Here is a 27,901-nt window from a genome sequence, read left to right as displayed (position 1 = left end):
TGGTCCAATCACTGTGACCAATGTTGGCCACAGAATATATACATGACAGCCAAAGTCCCAAGGGGTGGTATGGGAAGGAGCAGTTCTCAGAGAAATGGTGCTGTACTGAGCCAGCAGGATACTTGGCTCTGGTCTTTCTGTAGCACTTAAACCTGATTCAATCCTGCCATCTTCTCTGCCTGAGCAGCTAAGAGCTGCTGGAGAAAAAAAAAAGCCACACAAACATTGGTAGAAATTCCAAATGGAACATCCAATTGGGAAAAGGTCCCCTAGGCACTGTGATGGTGGTGGGGTGGGGGTTAAGCATTGCAAAGATTGATTTGATCAGGGGGGAGGGGGCATCTGGGTGGCTCAGTTGGTTAGGCATCTGCCTTTGCTCAGGTCATGATCCCAGGGTACAGAGTTGGGCTCTGTGCTCAGCAGGGAGTCTGCTTCCCCTCTGCCCCTTCCACACCCCTGTCCCCTGCAGTCTCTCTCTCTCAAATAAATAAAATCTTTAAATAAATAAATAAATAAATAAAAATCTCAGAACTGAGATTTTGTAGGCACTGATTCATATTAACAAGGTTCAGAAGGAACCGATGTTCAAATCCTAAATGAGAATTTATTAATTTACAAAAATTACTTAAGGGCATATCAACCATCCCCAGGGCCTAGTGAGATGGGAATTATTAAAATGCACTGAATGAATAATGAGAAACTAGTAAACCTATTTTACCAGGGGTCAAGGTAGAACCAGTTTGGTAGACAGAGCCCAGGGGGCTTGTGATTAAATCTCTGCCGAGGGTCTCCAAGTCACACCACTCCGGTGTCCAGTGCCAGATCTGGCTTCCCAACACACCACCACCAAAGGCAGAGCGGCAGAGACCACCCTGCTGAGGTTTTTTCCTAGGAGGGCACAGTGGGGAAGGGCTCAGATGTAGTCATGAAAGCGGGACTTGGAGACAGAATGGAGTCCAGTACCGGGGCCACAGAGAAAGATCGGAAACTGTCGCTGGCTCCCTGGCTCAGACCCAGGCCCGCGGAGGGGAGGACTCATTCATCCAGGGCCAACCCAGGAGTGAGACTGCAGAGCCGCCTAGCCCGGCCCAGACTGGGTGTCAAGGCGGGGAGGGGATTTCATCAGGTTCCCTCCCCGTGGGCCGGGCGGCTGGGAACCTGTTGGAACGATTTTAGTTTGGGGAGGGACGGAGGGACCGCTGGCGGGGCGGGAACGTCAGGGCCGCAGAGGCAGCCCCTCGGCCCAGGCATCCTGGCAGGCGGTGGGCAGCCTGTCCTGGCTGGGACAACGTGGGCCTCCCGAGGTAAGCGCGGGGTCCGGGACCTGCGGAACGAGGCCCTCCTGGCGGAGAAGGGGGCGGGGCAGAAGGCGCTCCGGGGTAGAAAAGCCGGGGTCCGGGGTCTGAGCGGGAAGGAGTCGGCGGTGGGACGCTCTTGGCAACCTCCCTTCTGGACTAGTCTTCAGGATGGCCGCTTGGGATCCTGCAACTTTCATTTTGAAAGTAGGATGTCGAGGGGGCGTCTGGCTGGCTCAGTCCAAGGAGCATGGGACTCTTGATTTCGGGGGTCGTGAGTTGTGTAGAGATTACTTTAAAAAATGAAATAAAATAAACGTACCATGTTGAGTTAGGAGTGGGGGGGCTGACTCTGGCTTCTCCCCCAGGGACATGGCGGGGGACCAGGTAATGGCATTCTCCTTCCCAGCCCTGGTCAGTCACTGGCCCTCTCTTCCTTCACCCCATTTTTCACCATAACCAACCCCCCTTCCACACCTTTGTCCCTCAGCATTGCCCCCAGTCCCTTCCAGCTGAGCCAGTTCCTAGCCCTCCTGGGCTGGCCGACCTCCCGCGTGCCCCGCACTGGAGAAGAGACAGCTGCCAGGGAGGACTTCTTCCTGCTAGGCGCCTCCCCCGGGCTTGTTTCCTCCTTCCTGGTGTGGGTGTCTGAGGGATTTCGCTCATTCATGTGTTATTATTCACTTGTTGATTCATCACTGTTTGAGCCTAAACCTGCATTACGGGGGAGGGGGCACACAGTCTCTGCTCTTCATGGGACTGGGGAAACTGTCCTTTATTTCATACACATTTAATAATGATAAGCTGGTGCGCCCTGTGGCATAGGTAACATTATTTTGAAGTTGACCAGACACTTGGATTCCTATCCCATCTTTCCTGTTCACTTTCTGAGCCCCCATTCCCTCATCTGTAGAGTGTTTTATTTATTTATTTTTTAAAAGATTTTATTTATTTATTTGACAGAGGGAGGCACAGTGAGAGAGGGAACACCAGCAGAGGAAACGGGAGAGGGAGAAGCGGGCTTCCCCGGGATCCGGGAGCTCGTGCTGGGCTCAATCCCAGGATCCGGGGATTGTGACCTGAGCCGAAGGCAGACTCTCCACGGCTGAGCTACCCAGGAGCCCCTGCAGAGTGGTATTGTCATGAGGATGGCATGAAAGGGAGCTGGTCAGGCACCAAGCCGGTGCCTGGCAGGCAGTGGGTCCTTAATAAACACCAGTGCTCTTCCTTTCTTCTTTAGCACACCGCTCCCCCTTCCCCTCGCGCGTTCCTGCGCCGAACCTCCCACCGCCACCTCCCCCTCTCCATAGGTCTGTAAAGATGTCTAAGAAAACCCCTGATCTTGAAAGCACGTAGGCAGACGCGTACACTCAGAATGGGTAGAGAAGGGGGAGGTGAAGAAGGGAGAGGGAGGCTCAGAAGGGGTGGGGATGCGGCGGGATGGGGAAGGGGCCTCCCTCGGGTCTGAGGTAAGAACACCGAACCAGGGCTGGGACTCCAGGGAAGGGAGATGAAGCTCCCGGGCAGGCTCCCCTGCGGTGTTTCTGAATTTGCAGACACACTGAGCAAGTGATGGAAACTACCAGTTTCTAAAACCAACTCTGCCTGGCCTCAGGCTAAGGGCTTTTAAATGCATTGTCTTATCCCGGTTACATTATTACTATTCCCATTTTACGGATAAGGAAATGGAGACACTGGGAGATACAAACAGGCTAAGCCTAAGGTCACATGGCTGATAAACAATGGATCCTGAGTTCAAGTCTAGATTAGACTCTATCCATGCTCTTTGTCCAACTCCTTGCTGTCTTTCCAGTTCCTGTGTATCAGAGAGAACAAAAGGACATGATTATTCTCCCAACTTCTTAGACACCAACTTCTCACTTCCTGTACATCTCCTGCCCTGGGTTGCTTCATCCCCATGGGGAGGGGCACATTCCTTCCTGATTCATTAATTCATTTACTTATTCATTTATTCATTTAATTTATTCATTTATTCATTCACCCATCATTTATTCATTCAAGTGCTCTGTTGGGCACAAGAGGGCAGGGACCATGTCTGTGTGTTCACAGTTGTGTAACCAGCATCTTGGGTGTCCCTAATACAGGAATGTTTGATGAATCCTTTTGTAAATGGGTCCAACAAACATTTTTTGATGTATTCTGTGGGCTCCCTCATAGGGATTCATAGATGAATGAAACAGAAGTCCTAACCTCAAGACTCACATAGAGGAGATGGTGATAATACAAAGAAGGCATGGTACCCTAGACAGGAACAGAGGCTGCAGAGGGAACGATGAGCGTCATTTAGTTCCACCATGTCTGCCTTGTTCTCTACTGGATACAGGGCCTAGCCAATGGCAGGCTCATGGCAGATGCCTGTAAGGCTTTGCAGAGGAGGTGTTTAGGACAGAGTCTTGAAGGGGGTGTTCAAAGTTAGAAGTTAGAAATGTTAGAAGGGGGTGTTAGAAGGAGAGGGGCGCCTGGGTGGCTCAGTCTGGTTAAGTGCTCAACTCTTGGTTTCTGCTGAAGGTCATGATCTGAAGGTTGTGGGATTGAGCCTTGAGTTGGGCTCCATGCTCACTCAGCACGGAATCTGCTGGAGATTCTCTCTCTGTCCTTCTCCCTCTACCCCTCCCCTGCTTGCTCTCTTTCTCTCTCTCTCTCAAATAAATACAATCTGAAACAAAGAAAAAAAAAAGAAGTTCACCAGGAGAACAAATTGGGGAAGGAAGATACTCTAGCAGAGAGAGATGCTCATGCAAAAGCCTAGTGGAGGGTGGGAGCTGGAATTGCTAGGAGCTTAGTATGGCCGAAGGGTAGTGTCAATGGAGGAATGAAGGATAAATGGGCAGGACTCAGGCTATGAGCCTTGTTTAAGGAAAATAGATTTTACACCAAGGGTATTGGGTAACCATTGAAGGGATTTAGCAAAAGGAGGACACCATCTGACTTGTATTTCAGAAGTGTGGCTGAGGCATGGGGAGGGGTCAGGGAAATGGCACCAAGACCTCTAGGCCTGATAGGGTTCCTCTCTGTCTGAAGAAATGAGCCTTCCTCTTTTTAGGACTTCCTTTTCAGGACTTCCTAATGGTTCATGAAGGGCCTCCTAACTTGCCTTGTGTTCTGATCTACTGTGCTTCATCTTTGGCTGTATGCTGGGTTACAGCTAATCTATTCTTTCTAATAGAAATACTGAAATTTACAAGTGATTTACATTTGTATCTGGAGCAAATTCTGGGGTATACAGCTTGCTGATTTGTGCTTTGTTACGTAAAGGAGAGAGATGGAGTTGCAGGGGGGCACCAGGAATTGTGAATTGTGTTGGGCTCTGTTATGTGGCGTGAGAGTTTGTGTTGAACATGGAACTGGATGTGGATAGGTTTCAGAGAATCCGTTTCCGGGCCCTCAGATTCCACAGGTATTCCCTCCTGAAAGCAATCTGCTTGACTCGATTTTTTTTTTTTTTTTTTTAGATTTTATTATTTTTATTTTTAAGTAGGTTCCCTCAGCCAGCATGCAGCCCAGTGTGGCACTTGAACTCATGACCCCGAGATCAAGACCTGAGATAAAATCAAGAGTTGGACACCTAACTCACTGGGCCACCCAAGCACTCCTGACTGGGTTCTTTTAAGTTCTTCTTGTGAACTCATTCCTTCCTCCTCCCTCCCTTCTTCCTTCCTTCTTTCTCTCCCTTCCTTCCTTCCTCTCTCTCTCTTCCTTTCTTTCTTTGTGGGCTTCATGCCCAACGTGCAGCTTGAACTCAAGACCCTGAGGCTCAGGGTTGCCTTGCTCTACTGCGGAACCAGGCAGGAGACCCTAGTTCTGCTTTCATTATTTCCTTTCTCTGGCTTTGCTAGATTTGTCCTGAAACTTTCAGTGGTGCATTGCCCAGGGCTATAAAAACCAGAAGGACAAGTAGAGGGTGCTTTGTTCCTGAGGGATCAGATAAGATAAACTGAAGGGGTGGTACCTTACTGCAGACTCTTAAAATTTACTTTTCATTTTATTTTATTATTATTTTTTAAGTGAGCTCTACACTCAGTGTGGGGCTTAAACTCATGACCCTGAGACTGAGAGCTGGACTCTTCTGACTGAGCCAGCCAGGTGCCCCAGCAACCAGAAGTTTAACAGGCTACTCAAGGTCACAGAGCTATTATGTGGCAGAATCAGGACTTCAACTCCAGAACCTCCCCTCTAGAATTTGTGCTCTATTATGCCACTCTGCTTTAAATTGAAGTGCCTTAGCTCATTAACTGTGTATTGTAGAATTAATTGGGACCTGAATTGGTTGTCTTCGGATATACTCACTGTATATCACTGCAGATATACTCACTGATAGAAATGTTTAAAAATGAAGGTGGGTTTTCTTACAGACAGAAAATTATTCTGCTTTGACTAATCGGTTGGACAGTGAACATTGGCTTTGACAATTGGATTAGATGACAGACGTTTTCCAAAAACTGAACTAAATGTGTAACTCCAAGGTTTAGATGGAAATATACCTAAAGCATGTTTCTAATAAGACTACACCAGCAAATTCTGTCTTAGTACCTATTTTAACTTGTAAAAAAGAATTTTAGACATTATTGTAAAATGTGTGTGAGGGTCATAGCTTTTTCAAAATCTAATGCGGATTTGTGTGCAAAACAATGTGAGGTCATGCAGGACCTTACCAGTCTTGGTAAGAATCCTGTATTTGTCTCAGAGACAGCAAGGAACCGTTGAGAGGTTTTAAGCAGAGTTGCTGTAGTCTGATTTATGGTTGTATTGGTTTGCTTTGGAGGGGGCCAGGAGTGGAAGCTGAGATGGAGAATATTTCAGGTAGGACACCAGCAGTCTACTCTGTGGAGGGTTACCAAGATGAACAATGTCAATGGGAAGACAGAATGGTATGGGATGGGTAATCATTTTATTTTGCCCTGATTCTGTGGGTCTGGAATTTGGGCAGAGTCCTGCTGAGTAGTTCTGCTGTGTGTGGTGTCATCTGGGGTCACTGACTTGGCTGTCTTTAGTTGGTGGATGGGCTGGGCTGTAGGGTCTAGGAAGACTTCACTTAGGAGCACCCAGGTGGCTCAGTCCGTTGAACATCAGGCTCTTGGTTTCCGCTCAGGACATGATCTCAGTCAGGGTCCTGAGAGTGAGCCCCACCCCCTCCTCTCAGCAGGGAGTCTGCTTGGAGATTCTTTACCTCTTCCTCTGCCCCTCCCCCTACTCCCACACACAGGCATTCTCTCTCTCGAATAAATAAATCTTAAAAAAAAAAAGCCTTCACTTATACATAGGTCTGGCATCTCGGTGCCCTTCCGCATGGCCTCTCTGTCTCCATATGAATAATTGGGCTTCATCATAGGATGGTGGCTTCGGGGTAATCAAGCTTCTTTTCTAAATTTTTAATGAATTAATGAACTGATTAATTGATTATTTCTAGGGATTTACTTTTCTTTCTTACTTTCACAAGAACTTTATTTATTTTTAAAGATTTTATTTATTTATTTCACACACACACACACACACACACACACACACAGACACATCACAAGTAGGCAGAGCAGCAGGCAGAGAGAGAGGGGGAAGCAGGCTCCCTTCTGAGCGGAGAGCACGATGCAAGGCTTGATCCCAGGACCCTGAGATCATGATCTGAGCCGAAGGCAGAGGCTTAAGCCACTGAGCCACCCAGATGCCCCCAAGAATTTTATTTTTTAATTTAAATTCAGTTAACTAACATAAAATGCATTATAAGTTTCAGAGGTAGAGGTCAATGATTTTTCAGTCTCATATCATACACAGTGCTCAACTTTCTTTTTGAATTACTTATTTATATTTTTTCATAGTAAGCTCTACACCCCATGTGGGGCTTGAACTCATGACACCGAGAGATCAAGAGTTGCGTGCTCGGGGCGTCTGGGTGGCTCAGTGGGTTAAAGCCTCTGCCTTGGGCTCAGGTCATGATCCCAGGGTCCTGGGATCCAACCCTGCATCAGGCTCTCTGCTTGGCAGGGAGCCTACTTCCTCCTCTTTCTCTGCCTGCCTCTCTGCCTACTTGTGATCTCTGTCTGTCAAATAAATAAATAAAATCTTAAGAAAAAAAAAGAGTTGCATGCTCTACTAACTGAGCTAGCCACGTGCCCCAGTAGTCAACCTTCTTATGGTCTTAGGTTTCCACAAAGAACAAGAGTGGGGCTACAGATCTCTTAGGGCCTGGCCTTGGGATGTGCTACTTCTGCCCCATATTACTGGCCTAAACCTGTCACAGCGCTGGCCCAGATTCAAGGGCAGGAGAGATAAACCCCACCTCTTAGTGGGAGGAATGGCAAATAATAGATGCCATCTGTAATCTATCACCCTAGGCTTCTGGGAACTGATTAACCGTAATCACCCTGATGGGGCTGAGTCACTTATAAACCTAAGCCACAGTATACTGTGTTGGGACAATTTACAGATCTTTATTCCTCCCTGGATAGGGAGGACCTGGGAATAGGAGGTGGGTTTTTTGTTTTTTTTTCTTATGTTTCCAGAGCCCAACGTACATAAGACATTCAGGGAGTGCTTATCCAGTGAATGCACACATCACATAAGAATTCACTGCTTCTCAAACCACAGCTTCTCAAACCACAGTATACATAAGCATCCCTTGAGGAGCTGTCAAAAGGTATGGAGATTCCTGGGCAAGACCCCAGCTCAGACCCTCTGAATCCAAATCTCTAGGGTAGGGGTTTTTAGTCTGGACTGAACGCTAAAATATACCAGCACTTGGGCCCTAGTCCCGGAAGCTCTGATACTATTGGTGGACGAGCTGGGCTCATGAGCCCGATGTCAACATTTTTTTTTACAATCTTCTCAGATCATTCTGATGTGTAGCCAAGGTTAGGAACCACTGCCAGGATGAGAGAACCAGCTATCTTCCCCTGACATCCCTAGATGATTCTGATGGAGGTGATCTATGAGAAGTGACTGTCTTCAGTTTGCCCAGGACTGTCCTGATTTTAGCATCCCAAGCCCCACATCCCAGGAAATCCCTAGTCCTCTGCAGTCTTGCACAGCTGGTCACTATCGATGGACCAGGAACATGGTAGATGAGGCAGTGAAAGCCCTTTTGAAGAGTAACTACAAATACCTAATGAGAGCCATGATTCTGCCTCTTTAGTCACAGGACTGACGGAATAGTATCAGAATGCCGTCCAACAGAGTCAACTCCCCAAATGAAGGCGGAGATGGCTCAGGATCAGTGTTTCCCTTCAGCCCTGTCCTCTGGTAGACTGGGTTAAGCTACTTAAATAGGGTGTCCAGCTCTGGGAATTCTTCCAGACTGTATTCCTTAGTGTACGGGAGGCAGCTTTGGAAGACTGGCCACAATCAGCAAGGGTGATGTGTGGAGAATAGTATAATATGTATATGATATGATATGATAGATATGATAGTTCTTGTGTCTCTATGCCAGTGAGTATTGTTACTACTATAACTTATACTGTGATCAGGTACAAAGTTGTATGTCCTACCCTAGGTAGTGCTGGGGGAAACAGTGAGGATGGGGGAGAGCCCCTCTAGCCTCAGAAAAATGGGTTTGTGTCTCAGCTTTGGTGTGACTAGGTTGCTATATGATCAGGGATGACTCTTTTGCTTTAGTGGTTCATCTGTAAAATGGGAGGAGTATGACGTCATCCTCACAGAGCAGCAAGGAGGGACCATTGAAATAGTGTAAGTGAAAGTGGCTGGAGCCTGGGAAGGGGGGTATTGTGATTGTTGTTGAGTGGGAAAGACAGAGATTATTCTGCTGAGAGGCCTTGTTCGGGACCAAGGCCATGATTCCCCCACCCTGAACCACAGCCCCAGCTGCGTGGGTTTCCAAGGAAGCAGCTTTTACCGTGTCGTGGGCGCACACAGACCTCAGGAAGCAGGATGTCTCTACCTTAGTTGCCCTCACAGTGAGTGCAAGTTTGCTTTGCTTTAGGAGTAAGAAAAACTTTTGGAAAAGGTTTTTGAAGGCGTCTGTTTGTTTGTTTGTTTGTTTTTAAATCATCTGCTTATTTATTCCGAGTGTATCCTCAGAGATGTAGCAAGAAGAAAACAACCACAGCCACAAACCCATAATATTGAAAAGCTGGTTCTTTATTTCTGTAGCTAAAAAAGTGCTCTTTCAGGCTATAACCACAGAGACTGCTGCAGGCCTCTGGAACGGGCCATAATGATGGTTTGCAGCGTGATGAAGGAGACTGTTAATCTCTGTGGCCTAGAAGCCCAATCCGTGGCCTCTCTAATTACCCAGGTTGCCTAGCAACACCACCAAAAGCCTCCCCACCAGGCCCAGCTGGGCGAAAATTGGGTACACCCAGCACAGACTGCCGCTCAGCCTCCTGGGCTCCCAGGCCACATCAAGGCTGGACTCAGCCTTGGCTGGGGCCCGCCTGGTACCAATCAGTGGGTGGGGCCAGCTCTTTAAAGAAACAATTCAGATATTTAAAACCTACTCGTGTGAATGCAACTAGGAAAGCAGCACAAACTCATGATCCAAAGTCTCTTCTGCCAAAGACGAGTTGTCCTAAGGTGGGTGGCCTCGCCTGTGCTCTCCTGGGTGAGGTGAAGGAGGGAAGGGGAGCCTGACTTAGACATTTGGGTTCTTGGAGAGGCAGATGCTTTTCCCTTCCTGGGTGCCTGTGTCTATCCCGACTCCCTGGGGCAGTAGTGGGAGCCCCAGACTCTGGGCTGAGGACTTGCCACTTCCATGGCTCCTATTTGGAAACTCCTGGGCTCTAGTCCAGGTCTGTTTGGGGAGCTGGAGGAAGAAGAGGGAGATGAGGGTAGAGGGAAGGATGGGATGAAAATAAGCTAAATAAAGATGTCCACTTCTTTAACACCTGGTGCCCAGAAATCGCAGGACAGAGGAACACACAAGGTCTGTGAAGTGAGACACCCAGGGCTGTTCTCCGAGCCCTCCCCTCACTGGCTGGGTTATCTTGATCAAGTTCTTTTGGAAGCCTGAGTTTCCTTATCTATACAATGGGGGTGTTATGATCTTATTTTTTTTTTTAACTTTTGTTTTTTGTTATTATCCTGTTTTATAAGGTTCTTGTGAAAATTAATGAAGAGAAGGCTCATCAGGTGTTTAGCGTAGAATCTGTAAGTGCAGGACACCTGGGAGGTTCAGTTGGTTAAGCCGGTGCCTTTGGCTCAGGTCATGATTCCAGGGTCCTGGGATAGAGTCCTACGTTGGGCTCCTTGCTCAGTGGGGAGCCTGCTTCTCTCTCTGCCTCTGCCTGCTGCTCTGCCTGCTTGTGTGCGCGCTCTCTCTCTCTCTCTCTCTCTCTGAAAAATAAATAAATAAAATCTTTTAAAAAGTCTGTAAGTGTTCACTATTTTTTTTTAAAGATGTATTTATTTATTTATTTGAGAGAGAGAGAGAGACTGAGCAAGAGAAAGAGAAAAGGAGCAGGAGGAAGGGCAGAGGTAGAAGCAGGCTCCTGGCTCAGCAAGGAGCCTGACCTGGGGCTCGATCCCAGAACCCTGGGATCATGACCTGAGCCAAAGGCAGACGCTTCCCACTGAGCCACCCAGACGCCCCTAGTAAGTGCTCACTATTATGGCAACTCTTCCTATTTCATTTGCTTCTTACAATAATTCTGTAAGATACTGAGGGGAGAAAGGGGGTGTATTTTATAGCCGAGGAAACTGTGGCACAGTGAAATTAAGGGGTATGCCGGGAGCAGAACTCGGGTCTTCACAGTGCCAAGCACAAAGACAGGTGACAAGCCCTTTGGTAGCCTTTACAAGATGGTGGCTTTGCTGGTCTCCTCTGATGGTTCAGTGATGGCAGAATGATGTGGGGGTGGGGTGGGGTGGGGTGCAGAGGAAAAGGATGGTAGAAGGCACTTTTCAACATAAAATGATACAAGACTCTTGGTTAATGTTGTCTGGACAGATTTCTTCCTTCCAGTATTCTTTACATAAACTTTTTATTTTGGAATAATTTTAGATTTACAGAAAAGTTGCAGAGAGTTTGTTTACCCTTACGCAGATGCTAGTATTTTCTGAACACCTCCTGTGTGCCAGGAACTTTCGGGGCACAAGGAATACAGCAGTAAAACTGACTCTGCTTTCCACTGGAAGAATACAGAGTTTGTGGTATGAATGGAACCTGGAGTCCTTAGTTTGTGGGTCTCAAAGGTGCTGCTGCCTCCATGTCACCTGTCAGAGATCTGCTACAGCTATCAAATTAGTTTTTTTCAGGAGAGAAGCCAGGAAGCTGTATAGAAACAAATGCTGAAAAACAGTTGCTTGGGAGATCTGGGTGGCTCAGGGCTTCTCCCTCTGCCTGCTGTTTCCCCTGCTTGTGCTCCCACTCTCACGCTCTCTCTCTGACAAATAAATAGATAAAATCTTAAAAAAAAAAAAAAAGAAAGAATAAGAAATGCTAGAGGGGATTTGAAGGCAGAACTAGTTTGGGGAACTATTGGTCTGGTACAGACTGTCCATTTCCTGGCACAGGTGAGAGAGGGACTGGCTCCAGCTCACACAGCCAGAAAGTGGCAGAGTCTAGACCAGAAAGCAAGTCTCCTGGTTCTGTGCCCTCCCACGCTGTGTCTCCCTAATGCAGAACAAGAAGTGAGTTTAACTTGTGACAGGAAGACCCCAGGTAGAGTTTAGAAGAGTTTCTTGGGTATTTAGGTGTTAGTTAGGTTCTTGGCTGCAGGGGACAGAAACTAATTTTTGCTGATGACTCCAGTAAATTAATTTTATTGAAATCACGTTGGGTAGGAAAAGAAAAGCAGTATCTCGGGGTGCCTGGGTGGCTCAGTGGGTTAGGCCTCTGCCTTTGGCTCAGGTCATGATCTCAGGGTCCTGGGATCCAGCCCTGCATTGGGCTCCCTGCTCAGCAGAGAGCCTGCTTCCTGCCTCTCTGCCTACTTGTGATCTCTGTCTGTCAAATAGATAAATAAAATCTTAAAAAAAAAAAAAAGAAAAAGAAAAACAATATCTCAACTCCTACTCACACTTCCGACACCAAATATGTGGATTTTTCATGCCAAGGAATTCTGACACCAACTACCCCCCCGATTAAGGGTTCAGTGCCCTATGACTGCTCTCCACTTCAGATGCCCATTGTGGGTCTGGGCTTCTGATCAACTGGCTAGAAATTGGGGTGACCCCCTCCTTGGGCTTAATAATTTGCTGAAACATTACTTGTGGAACATAAGGAATAGCATGGAGGACATTGGGAGAAGGAAAGGAAAAATGAAGGGAGGGAATCGGAGGGGGAGATGAACCATGAGAGACTCTGGACTTTGAGAAATAAACTGAGGGTTTTAGAGGGGAGAGAGGTGGGGGGATGGGTTAGCATGGTGATGGGTTGGCCTGGTGTTGGGTATTAAGGAGGGCACATATTGCAAGGAGCATTGGGTGTTGTTATAAACAATGAATCTTGGAACACTACATCAAAAACTAATGATGTACTGTATGGTGACTAACAGAATATAATAAAAAATAATTACAAATAAATAAATAAATTTGAAACAAACAAACCAAAAAGAATTTTCTAGAATAGCTCACAGAACTTAGGAGAGGGCTTTATTGATTATTACTGGTTTTTATATAAAGGATACAACTCAAGAACAGCCACATGGAAGAGATGCGTGGGGCCAGGTGGATGGGAAAGGATACAGAGCTTTCACACGCTTTCTGGGTGTTTCCTGTGTTTACCAGGCTGGAAGCTCTCTGAATCTTCTGTTTGGGGTTTTCATGGAGTATCCATGACATGGGTGTGATTGGTCATTGACTATTACTGATTAAACTCAAATCTCTAGCCCTTCTTCCCTTCCCAGAGATGGGGCTGAAAGTTCCACCACTCTCATCACATGGTTATTTCCTCAGGCAGTCAGCTCCCATCCTCCAAGAGTCACTTCCTTAGCCTAAACTCAGGTCTGGTTGAAAAGGACTTATTGTGAATAACAGAAGCTGGTCCCTCCCAACCCTGTCAGGAAATTCCAAGGGTTTTAGGAGCTCTGTGTGGGGGAACTGGGGATAAAGACCAAATATATATATCTTAGTATATACCACAGGGTCACAGGTAGGTTACAAAATCATTGGAATGCTGCTGAAACAAGGGTGGGAAAATAAGCCAAGACAAAAGAAGACCAGGCACCTAGAACTACACTAAAATCACATCCCAGGGCCAAGTAGGTGCAGATGGTCCCCTTGCTCTGGCTGCTGCTCCTGCGTGCTCATTGCTGCCACCTGCATAGAAGATACAGCTGGCACCGGGGGGCATGGACACTTAGGTATGCTACTCTCTATAGTGCACTGCTATAAAGAACTTAGCCAGGTGTCAAGCTCCAGCCTCCAAAATCCACAGCAAGTGCTGCTGATTGGTGAAGACTAAGCCAGGACCTGAACCTTAGCTGCCTGGAAACCTGGAACCGAAGGGAGTGGGGATTTTTACCTTCGGTAGCAGGAAGTGGTCCTAGCTGCCTGCCAGGATTCGTGAGATGAAGAATTCCCCAAGAGCCCTGACAAAGGGCCATTATATAAATGTTACCAAAGAAGACACTGGGAGCCCTTGACATTTGCAGCTTCAGCACTTAACAGTTTTTGCAATTTATTAGCTGCCCCCAAAAGGCCATTGTAAAGGGATGTGAATTGAATGACTGCTGGAACCAGTCCTTTGCTAGTGAGTGAGCCAAGCCTGCCATGCCACTTCGATGTCTCACGTGATTTTACTCTTCTGTACGAGTTTCCAGCCTCTAGGTAACCATGCATGCAGTGACTAAAATCTGTTTCTTATTGGAGGAGTAGAAAAGACTCCTAAAAATAAATCACTTGATAGTGCCAGAAATAGAAATGAGAAAAAAGTGAAGCTTGAGAAAGTGATGTTTTTCTTTATCTTTTCTTTTCTTTTTTGTGTGGCCACAAATAGAAATTATGGATAAACTTGGCATGGAATGTCAAGTTCAGTGGTGCCTAGGATCTTTGATACCAAGCGATCTACCATATATGTCAGATAGATACAAGGAATAGTGCCTTGGGAAGTTGTTTTAATGAGTGCTTCAACCAGTGCAGGAACTGCTTTTTGAGAGAGAGGGTAAATTTTACTTAAAGATGAAGAGGCACAATTCACTAACTGAGGTTCTATTCTCTTTTCTTCTTTGGGACCTTAGGTGCAAAGTGTTGAATGTGGTTAATTAACACTCCTCACATAACAAACTTTATAAATAACCTTACATCTCTAATTATAGAATTACTTAGGGTCTGAAATGCAATCACTTAAAAATTTTCCAGCTATAATTTACAACATAATTTTGGGAGACACTGTAGGTTATATTAAGTCTCCTGGAAAGTCTTTGGAAAAATCCCTTGCTATTGTCAAGGATCTCCTGTGTAAATCTCCTTGTGGAAATCTTTTTTTACCTTTTTTTTTTTTTTTTTTTTGGTTAAGCAGAAGAGTGCTCTGGGTAAATGAGCATGGCCCCACCCTTCCCAATCCTTGGCCAACACAATGGCTTTATGATTCATAACATGAACAATACTTAACCCAGATACAGTCAGGATGCAGGAAACTTCTTTCCACTTTTCCTCTTAAGAATACTTGCCGGCAAGTCTGGCTGGCTCAGTGGGTAGAGCATGTGACTCTTGATCTCAGGGTTGTGAATTCGAGCACCATGTTGGGTGTGGCACCTACTTAAAAAAAAAAAAAAAGAAAAAGAAAAGGGAAACTTGCCAAGCATGAAGGGAAGGTCTTAAGCTTTTGGTGCACAGGGGGAACATATTTTTAGTTTGATGGCTATGAGTCTTTTCTACTCTTCCAGCATTCTTTTTAACAATCTCCCCTCATTGTTCATACTGGCAGGATGAGAACTTTTCACAACAGTGCCACCCGGTTTTGACCTGTATGTGTGTGTGTGTGCATGTGTGTCTGTGCACATGTGTCTATGTGTGTGTGTGAAAGAGAGGGAGAGAGAGTCAGAGAGAGAAAGAGAGAGAGACCGAGAAAGATTGATTTCAACAGAGTTGACAGCCACCTGCTAAAGATAAAAGGTAGGAGGTGAAGCATAACATTAAGCCAACATTAAAGGAAGCTCAAGAAACTTGGATGATCTTTGCTTAATGAGTAAGAAAGCCCAGTCAGTGCAGTAAATAATTCCATTCCACATGTAACACGGTGTTGAAAGTGACCAAGTGAATAATTTGATAGATGTGAGGCTTTTATGTCTCTGTTGGACTATGATGTGTTGTAATCATTGCCGAGTTATTTTGAGACTCCTGCTTTATGTGATTGGACCATCAAAAATTCATCTTAAAAAAAAAAAAGCATGCTTCCAGAAACTCTGTCCCAACTCTGACCTGTAGAGCTTGTGGATTATCTGGACCACACCCATGCAAGGACAAAATTAATGGCAGAGCCTTAGATTAGCCTAGGGAGGAAAACCTTGGACCCAGAAGCAGAGGTACTAGTGGGCACATTTCAGCACAGTATAAGGAAGAGGAGACCATAGGGGCTCATTCTAAGAATTAGAACCATCAGAAAATACAACAACCCAATTGAAGTACATTCTGGTTCTCTGTAAGTTTTCACTACTATAAGTAGTTCCACACTGAACATCTTTGGTATACAGCTTTGTGTACTGGCTCAAATACATTTGCAGGATAGATTTCTAGGAGTACGGTGTTTCTGTTGGAAAGTATATGCTTTTCATAGCATCTAGGTTCTGCCCAGTTGCCTTCCAAAATTATGCTGCACCCATTTTCCACAGCTTTATGAGTATGGATAATCCTTCACTTTCTTTCTCTTTTTTTTGGATCATCTTTTCATTGTTTGATCAGGAATGTTTCCAAGGTGGTGAACTGTGCTCAGGAATTCAGGTGTGGGAGCAGAAGATAAACAGGAGTGGGAGGGCCAGGGAATGCCACAGTCTGAAAGCACACCTGTGAGCCCTGAAGATGTCAGAGATGCTTAATCAAGGAGGTGCTCCTGGTTTCCGAAGAACAGGGCACACAGACAGGGCTTGAACTCAGAGTGTGACCATTGCTGAGAAGAGAGATAAAACCAACATGCTGCAGGTGCGACCAACATTTTCATCTGTTGCTAGCTGCTGAAGTGGCTGAACTACTACATGTCTGATCCCTTTGCTGTATGTGCAGAGGAAGAAAACAGACCCATGGTGAGTCTTGGCAGAGCTGAATGGGTTAGGTATCTTTGTAGCACAGGAAATACATTTCTCTAAAATACTGGGCTTGATGCTGTAAAATTTCTAGAAAATTTGAAATCTAGAGGACAGAAAATTTTGAGGAAATGTAATCCTTAGTTTTTTTTTTAATAAAGATTTTTATTTATTTATTTGACAGACAGAGATCACAAGCAGGCAGAGAGGCAGGCAGAGAGAGAGGAGGAAGCAGGCTCCCCGCTGAGCGGAGAGCCCGATGCGGGACTCCATCCCAGGACCCTGAGATCATGACCTGAGCCGAAGGCAGCAGCTTTAACCCACTGAGCCACCCAGGCGCCCATTAGTTTTTTTTGTTTTTTAAGCTCCTTTTTAGCTATACGGTTGTATTAACAGTGTAGAATTTTATTTCCTCATAAAATGATCGTGTATGGGAATTTAATTTACATAGAGCTTATTAATACAACGTTAAAATCCCTAACTGAACTTACTTTTATTCGCTGATTTAAAGGTTTTATTTTACTTTTTTTTTTTTAAAGATTTTATTCATTTATTTGGCAGACAGAGATGACAAGTAGGCAGACAGGCAGGCAGAGAGAGAGAGAGAGGAGGAAGCTGGCTCCCTGCAGAGCAGAGAGCTGGATGAGGGACTCATCCCAGGACCCTGAGATCATGACCTGAGCCAAAGGCAGAGGCTTAGCGCACTGAGCCACCCAGGTGCCCTTTATTTTACTTTTTTTTAAAGTAATCTCTACACCCAATGCTGGGCTCAAACTTAAAACCTTGACATTAAGAATTGCACGCTCTACTGTCTGAGCTAACCAGGTGCCCTTGAACTTACTATTATTAATTTTTAAAGATTTTGAAATTTGTTTTATAGGAGAGAAAGTGTGAGTGGAGGTGGGGGAGGTGGAGGGATGGGGAGGGAGGAGCAGAGGGAGAAGGACAAGCAGATTCCTCCCTACGTGCAGAGCCTGACATGGGGCTTGATCCCATAATACTGAGATCATGAGTTGAGTCTAAACCAAGAGTCTCATGCTTAACCCACTGAACCACCCAGGTGCCCCTGAACTTTTTTTTTTTTTTTAAGATTTTGTTTATTTATTGGATAGGCAGAGATTACAAGTAGAGAGGCAGGCAGAGAGAGAGGAGGAAGCAGGTTCCCCGCTGAGCAAAGAGCCTGACTCGGGGCTCGATCTCAGGACTCCGAGACCATGACCTGAGCTGAAGGAAGAGGCTTCAACCCACTGAGCCACCCAGGTGCCCCTGCCCCTGAACTTATTTTTTAAATGCTTTAATATTTGCTGTTAAAAGCTACAGATCTTAAATCCACACTGTTTTTTTTTTTTTTTTTTTTTTTTTTTGCCAATTATGAGAAGTTGTAAATCTAGAAATAATCAACAACATTCAGGGAAAGTTAATGAAATAGTTAGGTCTACAGCCTTAGTGTCTGACCCTGGGAGGTTGGGTGATGTAGGGGAGGGAACTTTCTTCTCAGAAAAGTTGCTGGGGAAAAGTAGCATAAAAGGGGATTTCTCTTCTTCCCTAAATTTACTGAATATAATCTATTGTAATGTGGAAACTGCCTAATGAACTATTTTAAAAAATAAAATCGGTAAGAGTTGATTCCCAGTAACTTGCAGTGTGAAAATAGGCCCTAGACTCAGCCCCATTTGTCTTTCCGTCCATCTCAACCATCCACACACCCACGCAACCATCCTTAGCGAATAATAACTAACAATTATGGAGTGTTTACTGTGTGCCGGATACTATTCTAAGTGCTTTACATGCATTGCTTCAAACAGTCTTTCCAACAATACTACAAGGTAAGTTCTATCATTATCCCCACTTTATTTCTATTTTTTTGAATTATCCCCACTTTAAAATGGAATCTGAGAGTTTCCCAGTAAATTAAATATAGAATTACTATATAGCTCAGCAGTTCCACTCCTAGGTACATACCCCAAATAACTGAAAACAGGGATTCAAACAATGCACAGGAATGTTCATAGCAGCTCCATTCATAGTCATCAAAGATCTAAATGTCCTGCAACAGACACATGGATAGACAAAATGTGTTTGTAGGGGCCCCTGGGTGGCACAGTTGGTTGAACGTCTGACTCTTGGTTTCGGCTCAGGTCATGATCTCCGGGTTCTGGGATCGAGCCCCATGTGGGGCTCTGTGCTCAGCATGGAGTCTGCTTGTCCCTGGCCCTCTGCTCTCCGCCCTGCTGCTACTCTCTCTCTCTCTCGCTTTCTCTCTTATATCTATAAAGTGAATAAATAAAATGTTTTAAAAGGTGTGTTTATATATCTATTCAATGCAAAATTATTCAGCCATAAAAAAGAATGAAGTACAGGGTGCCTGGCTGGCTCAGTCAGTAGAGCATGTGACTCTTTTTTTTTCTTTTTTCTATTTCAAATTTTTAATGAAATTCCAGTTGGTTAACATACAGTGTAATATTAGTTTCAGGTGTAGAATTTAGTGATTCATCACTTACGTAGGACACCAGATGCTGCTCATCACAAGTGCCCTCCTTAATCCCCATCACCTGTTTCACCCATGACTACAAGTCCCTTCCCAAGACTCCTTTTTTTTTTTTTTAAAGATTTTATTTATTTATTTGACAGAGAGAAATCACAAGCAGGCAGAGAGGCAGGCAGAGAGAGAGAGAGAAGCAGGCTCCCTGCTGAGCAGAGAGCCCGATGTCTGACTCGATCCCAGGACCCTGAGACCATGACCTGAGCCGAAGGCAGCGGCTTTAACCCACTGGCCACCCAGGTGCCCCTTCCCAAGACTCTTGATCTCAGGGTTGTGAGTTCAAGCCGCACATTGGGTGTGGCACTTACTTAAAAAAAAAAAAAAAAAAGGGAATGAAGTACTGACCTAGGCCAAAACCCAGATAAACCTTGAAAACTTATTACTACTACAGAGAGAAGCCAGACTCGAAAGACCTCACATGGTATGATTCCATTTCCATGAAATATCCAGAGTAAGTAAATCCATAGAGACAGAAAGTAGATTAGGGGTTGCCTTGGACTGGAGCGAGGTGGCTATAGAGAGATTGCTTAATGAGTACGGGGTTTTTGCCTGGGGCAATGAAAAAGTTCCTGAACAAGGGACGCCTGAGTGGCTCTGTCAGTTAGGTGTCTGCCTTCAGCTCAGGTTATGGTCCCAGGATCCTGGGATTGAGCCCCACGTTGGGCTCTTTGCTCAGGGGGAGCCTGCTACTCCCTCTGCCTGCTTCTCCCTCTGTTTGCTTCTCCCTCTGCTTGTGCTCTCTCTCTGACAAAATAAAGTGAAAAAGAGATCTTTCAAAAAAAAAAAAAAGTTTCTGAATGAGAGGGAGGTGATGAGTGCAGAACATTGTAAATGTACTTAATGCCACTGAATTGTACACTTTAAAGTGGTTAAAGTAGTAAATTTTATGTTATGTGTATTTTACCACATTTAAAAAAAATGTAATTTGAGGGCATCTGGGTGGCTAAGTGGGTTAAGCCTCTGCCTTCGGATCAGGTCATGATCGCTCAGGGTCCTGGGATCGAGTCCGGCATCGGGCTCTCTGCTTGGCAGGGAGCCTTCCTCCTCCTCTCTCTCTCTGCCTGCTTCTCTGCCTGCCTCTCTGCCTGCTTGTGATTTCTCTCTGTCAAATAAATAAATAAAATCTTTAAAAAATGCAATTTGAGGCTCAGAACACTGAAGTGACTTACCTACATGTACAGTTGGTGTGGAGTAGAGCTGTGTTCTAATCCCAGATATCTGGCTCCATCATGTTTTTTAAAAAAAATATATAGTGAAAAACTTTATTTGGGGTCATTTAGGAAATTTAGATACATTAACCTGAACTGAAAATATCAGTATTATAAGATATCATTGGTGAAGCCCATATTGGTGACACAAACACTAGATCTGATCTTCACAATGACTTTGAAAGTTTCGCATTATTTAGTTTGTGTGTGTGTGTGTGTGTGTGTGTGTGATGTACATAACTTAAAATTTACCATTTTAATCATTTTTAAGTGTACAGTTCAGTGGCATTAACTACATTACCTTGTTGTGAAACTCTCACTACCATCCATCTCCAGAACTTTTTTGTCTTCCTAAACTGAATCTTTGTAGTCATTAAACCCACAACTCCCCATTTCCCCCTTTCCCCACCCCTAGAAACCACTGTTCTACTGTTCATGGTACCAGTCCCAGGGTCATTGCCTAGGGTTGCAAAGAAAAACAAGACAAGGCCATTCCCCGGGGTCTGAGTAGTGCAAAACCCATGTTCTGTCGTCTAGTGACCTTGCCACTAGCTCACTCCTCTTCACCGAGTTAGAGAAATCCAGTTGCAAGAAAAGAGAGTTGGGGCACCTGGGTGGCTCAGTGGGTTAAAGCCTCTGCCTTCGGCTCAGGTCATGATTCCAGGGTCCTGGGATTGAGCCCCACATAGGGCTCTCTGCTCAGCAGGGAGCCTGCTTCCCTTCCTTTCTCTCTCTGACCACCTCTCTGCCTACTTTTGATCTCTGCCTGTCAAATAAATAAATAAAATCTTAAAAAGAAAAGAGTGTTATTGAGGCATGCAGAGGGAATGCCTGTGTCTGGGGAGCAGGAGAATGAAGTCAGTGAATGAATTATGATTGAGATGAAAGATGGAGGAAGAGATTTCAACAGGAAAGTCTGTTAGGGAGGTTGAAGATGAGAAGAATTAGGAACATAATCATTGCCTTCTTTTTACTTAAGGTAATTCTGAGGAATACGTGAGATTTTGCAGTGGGGATATATTCTGAAGTGCCAAGAGTACTCTGCATTCATGGTTGGGACTCACATCGCTCCGGAAGTGGATTTGTTTGATGGGCGTAACTCAGGAGATCAGTTTCAGTGGGGCATCCAGATGACCAGCTGGTTAGGGTATAGATTCTTTCTTCAAGACATTGGGCCACAAAGGGGAGGGGAGAAACAGTGCAGTAGTTGAGATGTTAGGATCAGGTAAAGGTGTCATAGATATGGCTTTATTATTATTTTTTAATTAAAATAGTAATATATATTTTAAAAAATAAAATAGGAGTGCCTGGCTGGCTCAGTCAGTAGAATGTGTCAGCAGGCTCCCTCTTGATCTTGGGGTTGTAACTTCAAAATTCATATCAGATGTAGAGATCACTTAAAAATAAAATAAAAAAAAAAGCAAATATAAACAGAGGTGGATTTTCTCTGAAGCTAATAAAGCTTAACCTTCAGATCTCTCACTGGGCTTGGGCTCCTTCAAAGGCCGTGTATCCACTTTTGTAATTTTTATATTTTGGAATTTTCATTTTATATTATTTTTCCAAAGAAAAATTGTTTACATTTCAGGCTCCACAAAATCTGGATCCATTCCTCCATGGAGGGCAAAAATGTAGTGAAATCCCACCATGCAGATAAAATCATGGTTCATTCTCTGGATTTTTTCCTGTATGTGTATCAGTACACTACTTTTTACAAAAATTGGATTGTACTCTATGTACTATTTTGCAACATTATTTTTATTATTTTTTCCCCTTCATTTTTGAGCACCATCCCCCTTGACCACAGAAACATTTGAGTGATTTAAGTAGTTGAACCAGGAGTAAAAAAAAATAGCAGAACCAGACCAACAGGAAATGGATAGAACATGGTTGAGGGCATGGCACCGGGAAAGCACAGAGTATATGGATCTGTCCTCACTGTTACAGTGAGGTGTCCCTTGGTGTCTTATCCACCTGCTTGGTGTCCTCTATCACGGTGTAATGATACAGTTATCTGTATGATTTTTATTGACCTCCGTCTCCTCCATTACATTATAAACACTTTGGGGTAGATGATGGCCTGATACATAGTAGGTGTTTGTAGATATTTACTGAATAAATGCTTGAATAATTGAATGCTGAGGATTGAGTTCAAGGGGATACCAGATGTGGAAATTAGAGCTCCAGATGTCAGAGAGTTGTTGGGAAGATGTGTTTCAGCAAGGGTATTGACCTTGTGCATGGAGAACCAGTAAGGAATGGCTTTCCTTCCTCAAGTGTGCTAAAGAATGGGCAGTGCGGGTATTTTAGAAAGGTGTAGGCTTGAATCTTTCTTAGGGGTCCAGGTTGGGCTGCTCAGTTTTTTTTTTTTTTTAATCTATAAATGGGACTTCAAAACCCTACCTTCTGGGGTTATTGTGGAAGTCCAATGAGTCAATAGATGGGAAAGCCCCAGCTTAGTTCCTGATACACAGTAGTTGCTCAGTAAATTGTTTTTGATTCTGAATCAGGAACCAGAGACCTATGTCTGGCCTTTGAGTAGAAGCAAGATGAAACTAAGAAGGGAAAGGAGACCTAAGAATGGAAAGGAGACCATTTACTCCAGGTGGACAAGATTGGGTTCAGTTCTGCAGTGCGTATGGTGTAAGCTCTGAGATGTATCACGTTATGACAAAGGCATCTCTTATGCTGATGGCTGACTTGACAGTCAGTGGCAGAGGGGAAGGAAAGGGTATACAAGGTAGAGTTTCTATTCCAAGGCTCTAGTCCATCCTTCAGGTGGTAGCAATAGATGATACCAGAAATGATCCCTGGGGGTCTTCTCCCTCATTTGGGGAGACCCTAGTACTTTGCCACAATTGAACCAGATGATGAGGGAATGGATAGTATAAGTATCTGGGCTCCAGATCTTAAGTTGCCTTCTATCAGTATATAGGAAAGGCCTTAGAAACCATCAATGGTTATACCGGAGAGCTCAGGAAAGAGCATGTCCCAAGGACTATCAGGTTATCTATTTTTCCTTGACTTTCATGGCCCTTTCAGGTGGAGGGAGGACCCAGGACAATGGCTGCTGATCATGATTTGGAGATGGAGGATATGAATCTGAATATGGATAGAGACATGGAAGGAGAGCTGGAAGAAGAGCAGGAAATGAGAGAGGACGGTGGACGTGAAGCCCTCAAGAGTAAAAAGGTCCATAGGGTTGTCTCAAAATGGATGCTCCCTGAAAAGGTCCGAAGAACATACTTGGAGAGAGCTAACTGCCTCCCACCCCCTGTGTTTATCATCTCCGTCAGCCTTGCTGAGGTATATTGGGCGGTGGGCACTAGAGCAAGTACCACTGGGGAATTGCAACAAGACCAGGGGAAAGGGGGGAGGGGCTTCAACCACATTTAGAGGAGAGACTGGAAGGAAGAGAGCTTAGTGGTGGCAAGTCCAGCACACACGGAACTCAACCTCACCCTCTCTGGAGCCCCCTTGGGTCTTTCCTATGATTGCAGTCGCTTTCAGCCAAGAGTTGAGTTTTACTTTTCACTGCCCAGCAGTGACTATAGTTTTCAGTGGCTTCATTTCATTTTAGTTGCTGGGGCTTTAGAAACCAAATAATCTTGGGGTCACAAATTGGTTTGGTTTTATGAACCAACTCAGATTGATTGGTTAAGGTCTTTTTGTGGAGCCAACAGAGACACCTAACCAGAAGAGCTCTAGGACTGCCTCCAGGTTTCAGTAGGGAAAAAAAAAATGGGATCCCCTACTGTGGGCAGCAAGTAGTATGTTTTCAGACTCTGATCTCATCAGCCTCTTTGTTGTCCAGAAAAAGAGTACAAGGCCCAGAGAGCTGGAATGACTTGCCCAAGGTCACATTTAGTGACTGGGCTGGGACTGGGCTTCTTCTGAGCCTCATGGCACCTACCATGATGTCTCATAAAAGAATGGGTGGGGGATAGATATGTGTGGGTGTGACTTCAGGGACATTAGGAAGTCCATATGTAATGTAATCCTCTTAATTCCCACCAATGTCTCAATTTCTTTATCAAGGACTGTATTAGGGTTCTAAAGAAAAACATAACCAATAGGGTGTGTACATTCAAAAACATAAACATATTATCTATCTATCATCTATTATCTATATCTCTCTATTCATCCATCCATCTACCTATTTACACATGTATATTGAGAGGGAGATTGGTTCATTTGAAGGAAATAGCTTGTGCCATTATGGAAGCTTGGCAAGTTAAAAATATAGGGTAGGCCAGCAGAATGGAGACCTAGGAGTAAGAGTTGCCATTGGAGTTCAGAGGCAGTCATACTGGCAGAATTCCCTTTCCCTCAGACGAGGTCAGTCTGGTCTATTAAGGCTTTCAACTGATGTGGCCCCACGTTATGGGGGGTAATCTGCTTTACTCAAAGGCTATTGATTTAAATGTTGATCTCATCTAAAAAATACCTTCACAGAAACATCCAGAATGATGTTTGATCAAATCTCTCTGAGTGTCATGGTCTCGCCAAGTTAACACAACATTAACCAGCGAGTGTGGGAATTGGGGAATAATAGGATAAGGTCACATGATACCGAACATGACCACCGGGGTCTGTGCTGTGGAGAGGGCAGTTCTCTATAGAAGAGTTATGGGGCGGGTGCTGGGATGCCTGTTCTCTCACAGAAAGATCTGTTTTTCAAATAAAAGTTTTTGGGATAAACTTTTTATTTTGGATTAATTTTAGCTTTATAGAAAAGTTACAAAGATAGTGCAGAGAGTTCCTGTGTAGGTCTCACTTCCTTTCTCCCACTGTTAATACCTTACATTTCCATAGCACATTTGTCAAAATGAAGAGACTGACATGTGTATACTACTATTAACTAAACTGCAGGCTTCCTTTGGAGTTTTTAATATGCATTTTTACCAGCTTTTCCATTAATGTCTTTTTTCTGTCCCTTCTGTACCCTCCAACCCAGAGTATCACCTTGCAGTATGTTCCTGTGGCTCCCCAGTGCCCTCTCATCTGTGACAGTTGTCTCAGTCTGTCTTTGTTTTTCATGACTTTGATAGTCTTGAGGAGTACGGGCCAGATTTCTGTAGACAATTGCCCAGTCTGGGCTTGTCTGAGGTTTTCCTTCTGATTAGATTGGAATTAACAGGTTTTGGGGAGGAACATACAGAGGCGAAGTGCCTTTGTCCTCATGTCACATTGGGGAGTATGGGACATCCCCATGACATCCCTGGCAACCTGAACCTCCCTCACTCCGTTAAGGTCATGTTTGCTGGGCTTCTGTGCTGTAGAGTCATTATCGTTCCCTTTCCCTATTCTGTTCCTTGGAGGCCAGCAGCGACTTAATTTCATAATAACTTGGAAGTGAAAGACAGAATGTTGGGTGTGGGAAGATAGGGGTGGAGGATACGTAAGGGGTAGAGGGGTTTGGAAAGAGCCTTTATATTTGGCCTAGGGCTGCTTCTCATCACTGGAGAAGTGGGATATGACCAGTGACATGGTCAGATATACGGCGAGGACATTTAATTCCTGTCTTTTTTTTTTCTTCTTTTAAACTTTATTTATTTGACAGAGAGAGATCACAAGTAGGCAGAGAGGCAGGCAGAGAGAGAGAGAGAGGGGGAAGCAGGCTCCCCGCTGAGCAGAGAGCCCAGTGAGGGGCTCAATCCCAGGATCCTGGGATCATAGCCTGAGCTGAAGGCAGAGGCTTTAACCCACTGAGCCACCCAGGTGCCCCAATTCCTGTCATCTCCTGAGCACATGCAACAGAGGGGCCCACTTGAGAGCTGAGTGTTTGAGAGCAAAGTAGTAGTGCCCGTGGGCTCTTCCGGGGCCACCCTCTGCTGAAGGTGGTTAACATTCTTGTCTGCCCCTCCCTGGCAGCTGGTGGTGTTTATTTACTATGCCGTGTGGAAGCCTCAGAAACAGTGGATCACCCTGGACACAGGCATCCTGGAGAGTCCCTTTACCTACAATCCCGAGAAGCGGGAACAAGCCTGGAGGTTTGTCTCCTATATGCTGGTCCACGCTGGGTAAGACACCACCGTAAGTCACTGATGTCGGAAGGTGACGGCGAGTACTTGTAGCTCTCAGCATCGGGTCAGTGCTTCATTACTGATAAGGCACTTAGACGTCCATAATCTTGTTTGATCCTCAGCAGCCCCGGGAGGCAAGGATTACTCCTGCCGCTTTGTGTCTGAGGCTTCAGGCATGTGGTTACTTGCTCTGTGTCACTTGGCTAAGTTGCAGCGCTAGAACCTCTACCTATCCGCGCTAACTTCAAGTCCAGTGGACTTTGTATTGCATTGTAATTGCCCGATCCTGGCATTTATATAGGGAGATTAGTGAGAAGAGACCCCATCGTTACTAAAGCACATGTATGTTCCCCTAGTTGTTTGATGTTGTGAAAATATTCCCTTTAGGGTATGGATCATCAGTCCCTCCGTCCCTGCCCTGCCACACACTTAAGGAGAATTAATTTGCGAGTGCTTTGTGGAGTGTATAATACTGTGGTCCATCTGGACTGATATGAGCAATGGGCAATGCAGTGCTTTTTAGTTACAGCTTCCTTTTTTTAAAAAAATAGATTTTATTTATTTATCAGAAAGAGAAAGAGAGGAAGAGAGCACCAGCAGGGGAAGTGGTAGGCAGAGGGAGAAGCAGACTCCCCGAGGAGGAAGGATCCCGATGCAGGACTCAATTCCAGGATTCTGATCATGACCTGAGCCAAAGGCAGATGCCCAACTGACTGAGCCACCCAAGAGTCCCTAGTTATAGTATCTTATATGCTAATAGTATTTTGTGACCTTGCTCGGAACCCAAGATTCACTATGCCCACCGCAGACCATGAGCAGCTTGCTGTGGCCCCCCCCCTCCAGTAGACGCTTCGCCTGGGGGTTCAGATGAGGCCAGCTTCGTCTGTATGACCTACCCAGCCTTGGATCTTGAAGGATGACTGTGGTCAGTGGCTAAATAGGCATCCATGACAGGACAGAGGGCTCAGAGACTTGAAAAATAAGGACAAAATTGCTCATTGCTCAGTTTCTATGGATACTTTGTTTGCTTTTTCATTTAACATGTTCTGAGCAAATGTGGTTCCTGCACTCAAGGACTTGAAAATTATAAGGGCAAACGGTCAGGTCAGTTAAATAGTAATGGGAGGCCATATAGTATTATAGTATACAGTAGTTATTTAACTTCTTTGTGCCTCAGTTTCCACATCTATAAAATGGGGTAGCAGCACCTATTTTATAAGGTTGCTGTGATTAAATGAGGCTGTGGTTATAATGTAATTTTTGCAATGCCTGACACATAGTAAAGCCCTCAAAAAGAATTCTCAAGGCTGTGTAGGACAGGTTACATAGTGGGGTATAGGAGTTCAGAATGCTTCTGGCTGTAGGTAACAAAAAAAAAAATCTAATGGGCCCTAAACAAATGGAGGTTAATTCTTTGTCATAGTTCCTCAATTCTTTGCTTAGTTCCTCAGTTTAACAAGGCCAAGACTCTTGGTTCTGTGCTGGCATATCTGCTTCTCCTTTGACCTTTCTCTCGTGGTTGCAAGTTGGCAGCATAGCTGGGCATTAAAAGCAGGAAGGGGAAGGGTAGACCAGGTGCTGGGGATATTCATCCCTTTCGTCAAGAAAGTAGCTCTCTTCCTAGTCTCCCACGGGTGCTGCTCTGTCCTGCATTTCAATGGCCAGACCCATGGACACAGCTGCC

General features: G+C 45.0%; 1 protein-coding gene across 6 annotated transcripts in view; it reads left to right on the top strand.

Annotated features, from left to right (window-relative positions):
• The first annotated feature begins 1,105 nt into the window (after window positions 1-1,105).
• The window catches only part of RHBDL2 (rhomboid like 2), a 55,895-nt gene continuing 29,099 nt past the window's right edge, over window positions 1,106-27,901 (top strand). For 3 of the 6 annotated variants that reach the window (XM_059377346.1, XM_059377345.1, XM_059377343.1), the window contains exons 1-4: window positions 1,216-1,304; window positions 16,104-16,441; window positions 23,234-23,497; window positions 26,066-26,214. In XM_059377346.1, coding sequence (XP_059233329.1) covers window positions 16,394-16,441; window positions 23,234-23,497; window positions 26,066-26,214 — 461 coding nt within the window. In that variant the 5' untranslated portion in view covers window positions 1,216-1,304; window positions 16,104-16,393. Of the gene's footprint in view, window positions 1,305-16,103; window positions 16,442-23,233; window positions 23,498-26,065; window positions 26,215-27,901 lie in introns of all 6 variants that reach the window. The other 3 variants (XM_059377344.1, XM_059377348.1, XM_059377347.1) reach the window with 3 other exon arrangements.

This window comes from Mustela nigripes, chromosome 14 (assembly GCF_022355385.1).
Source record: "Mustela nigripes isolate SB6536 chromosome 14, MUSNIG.SB6536, whole genome shotgun sequence".
NCBI lineage: Eukaryota > Metazoa > Chordata > Mammalia > Carnivora > Mustelidae > Mustela > Mustela nigripes.
This window is presented reverse-complemented; position numbering and strand designations above follow the sequence as displayed.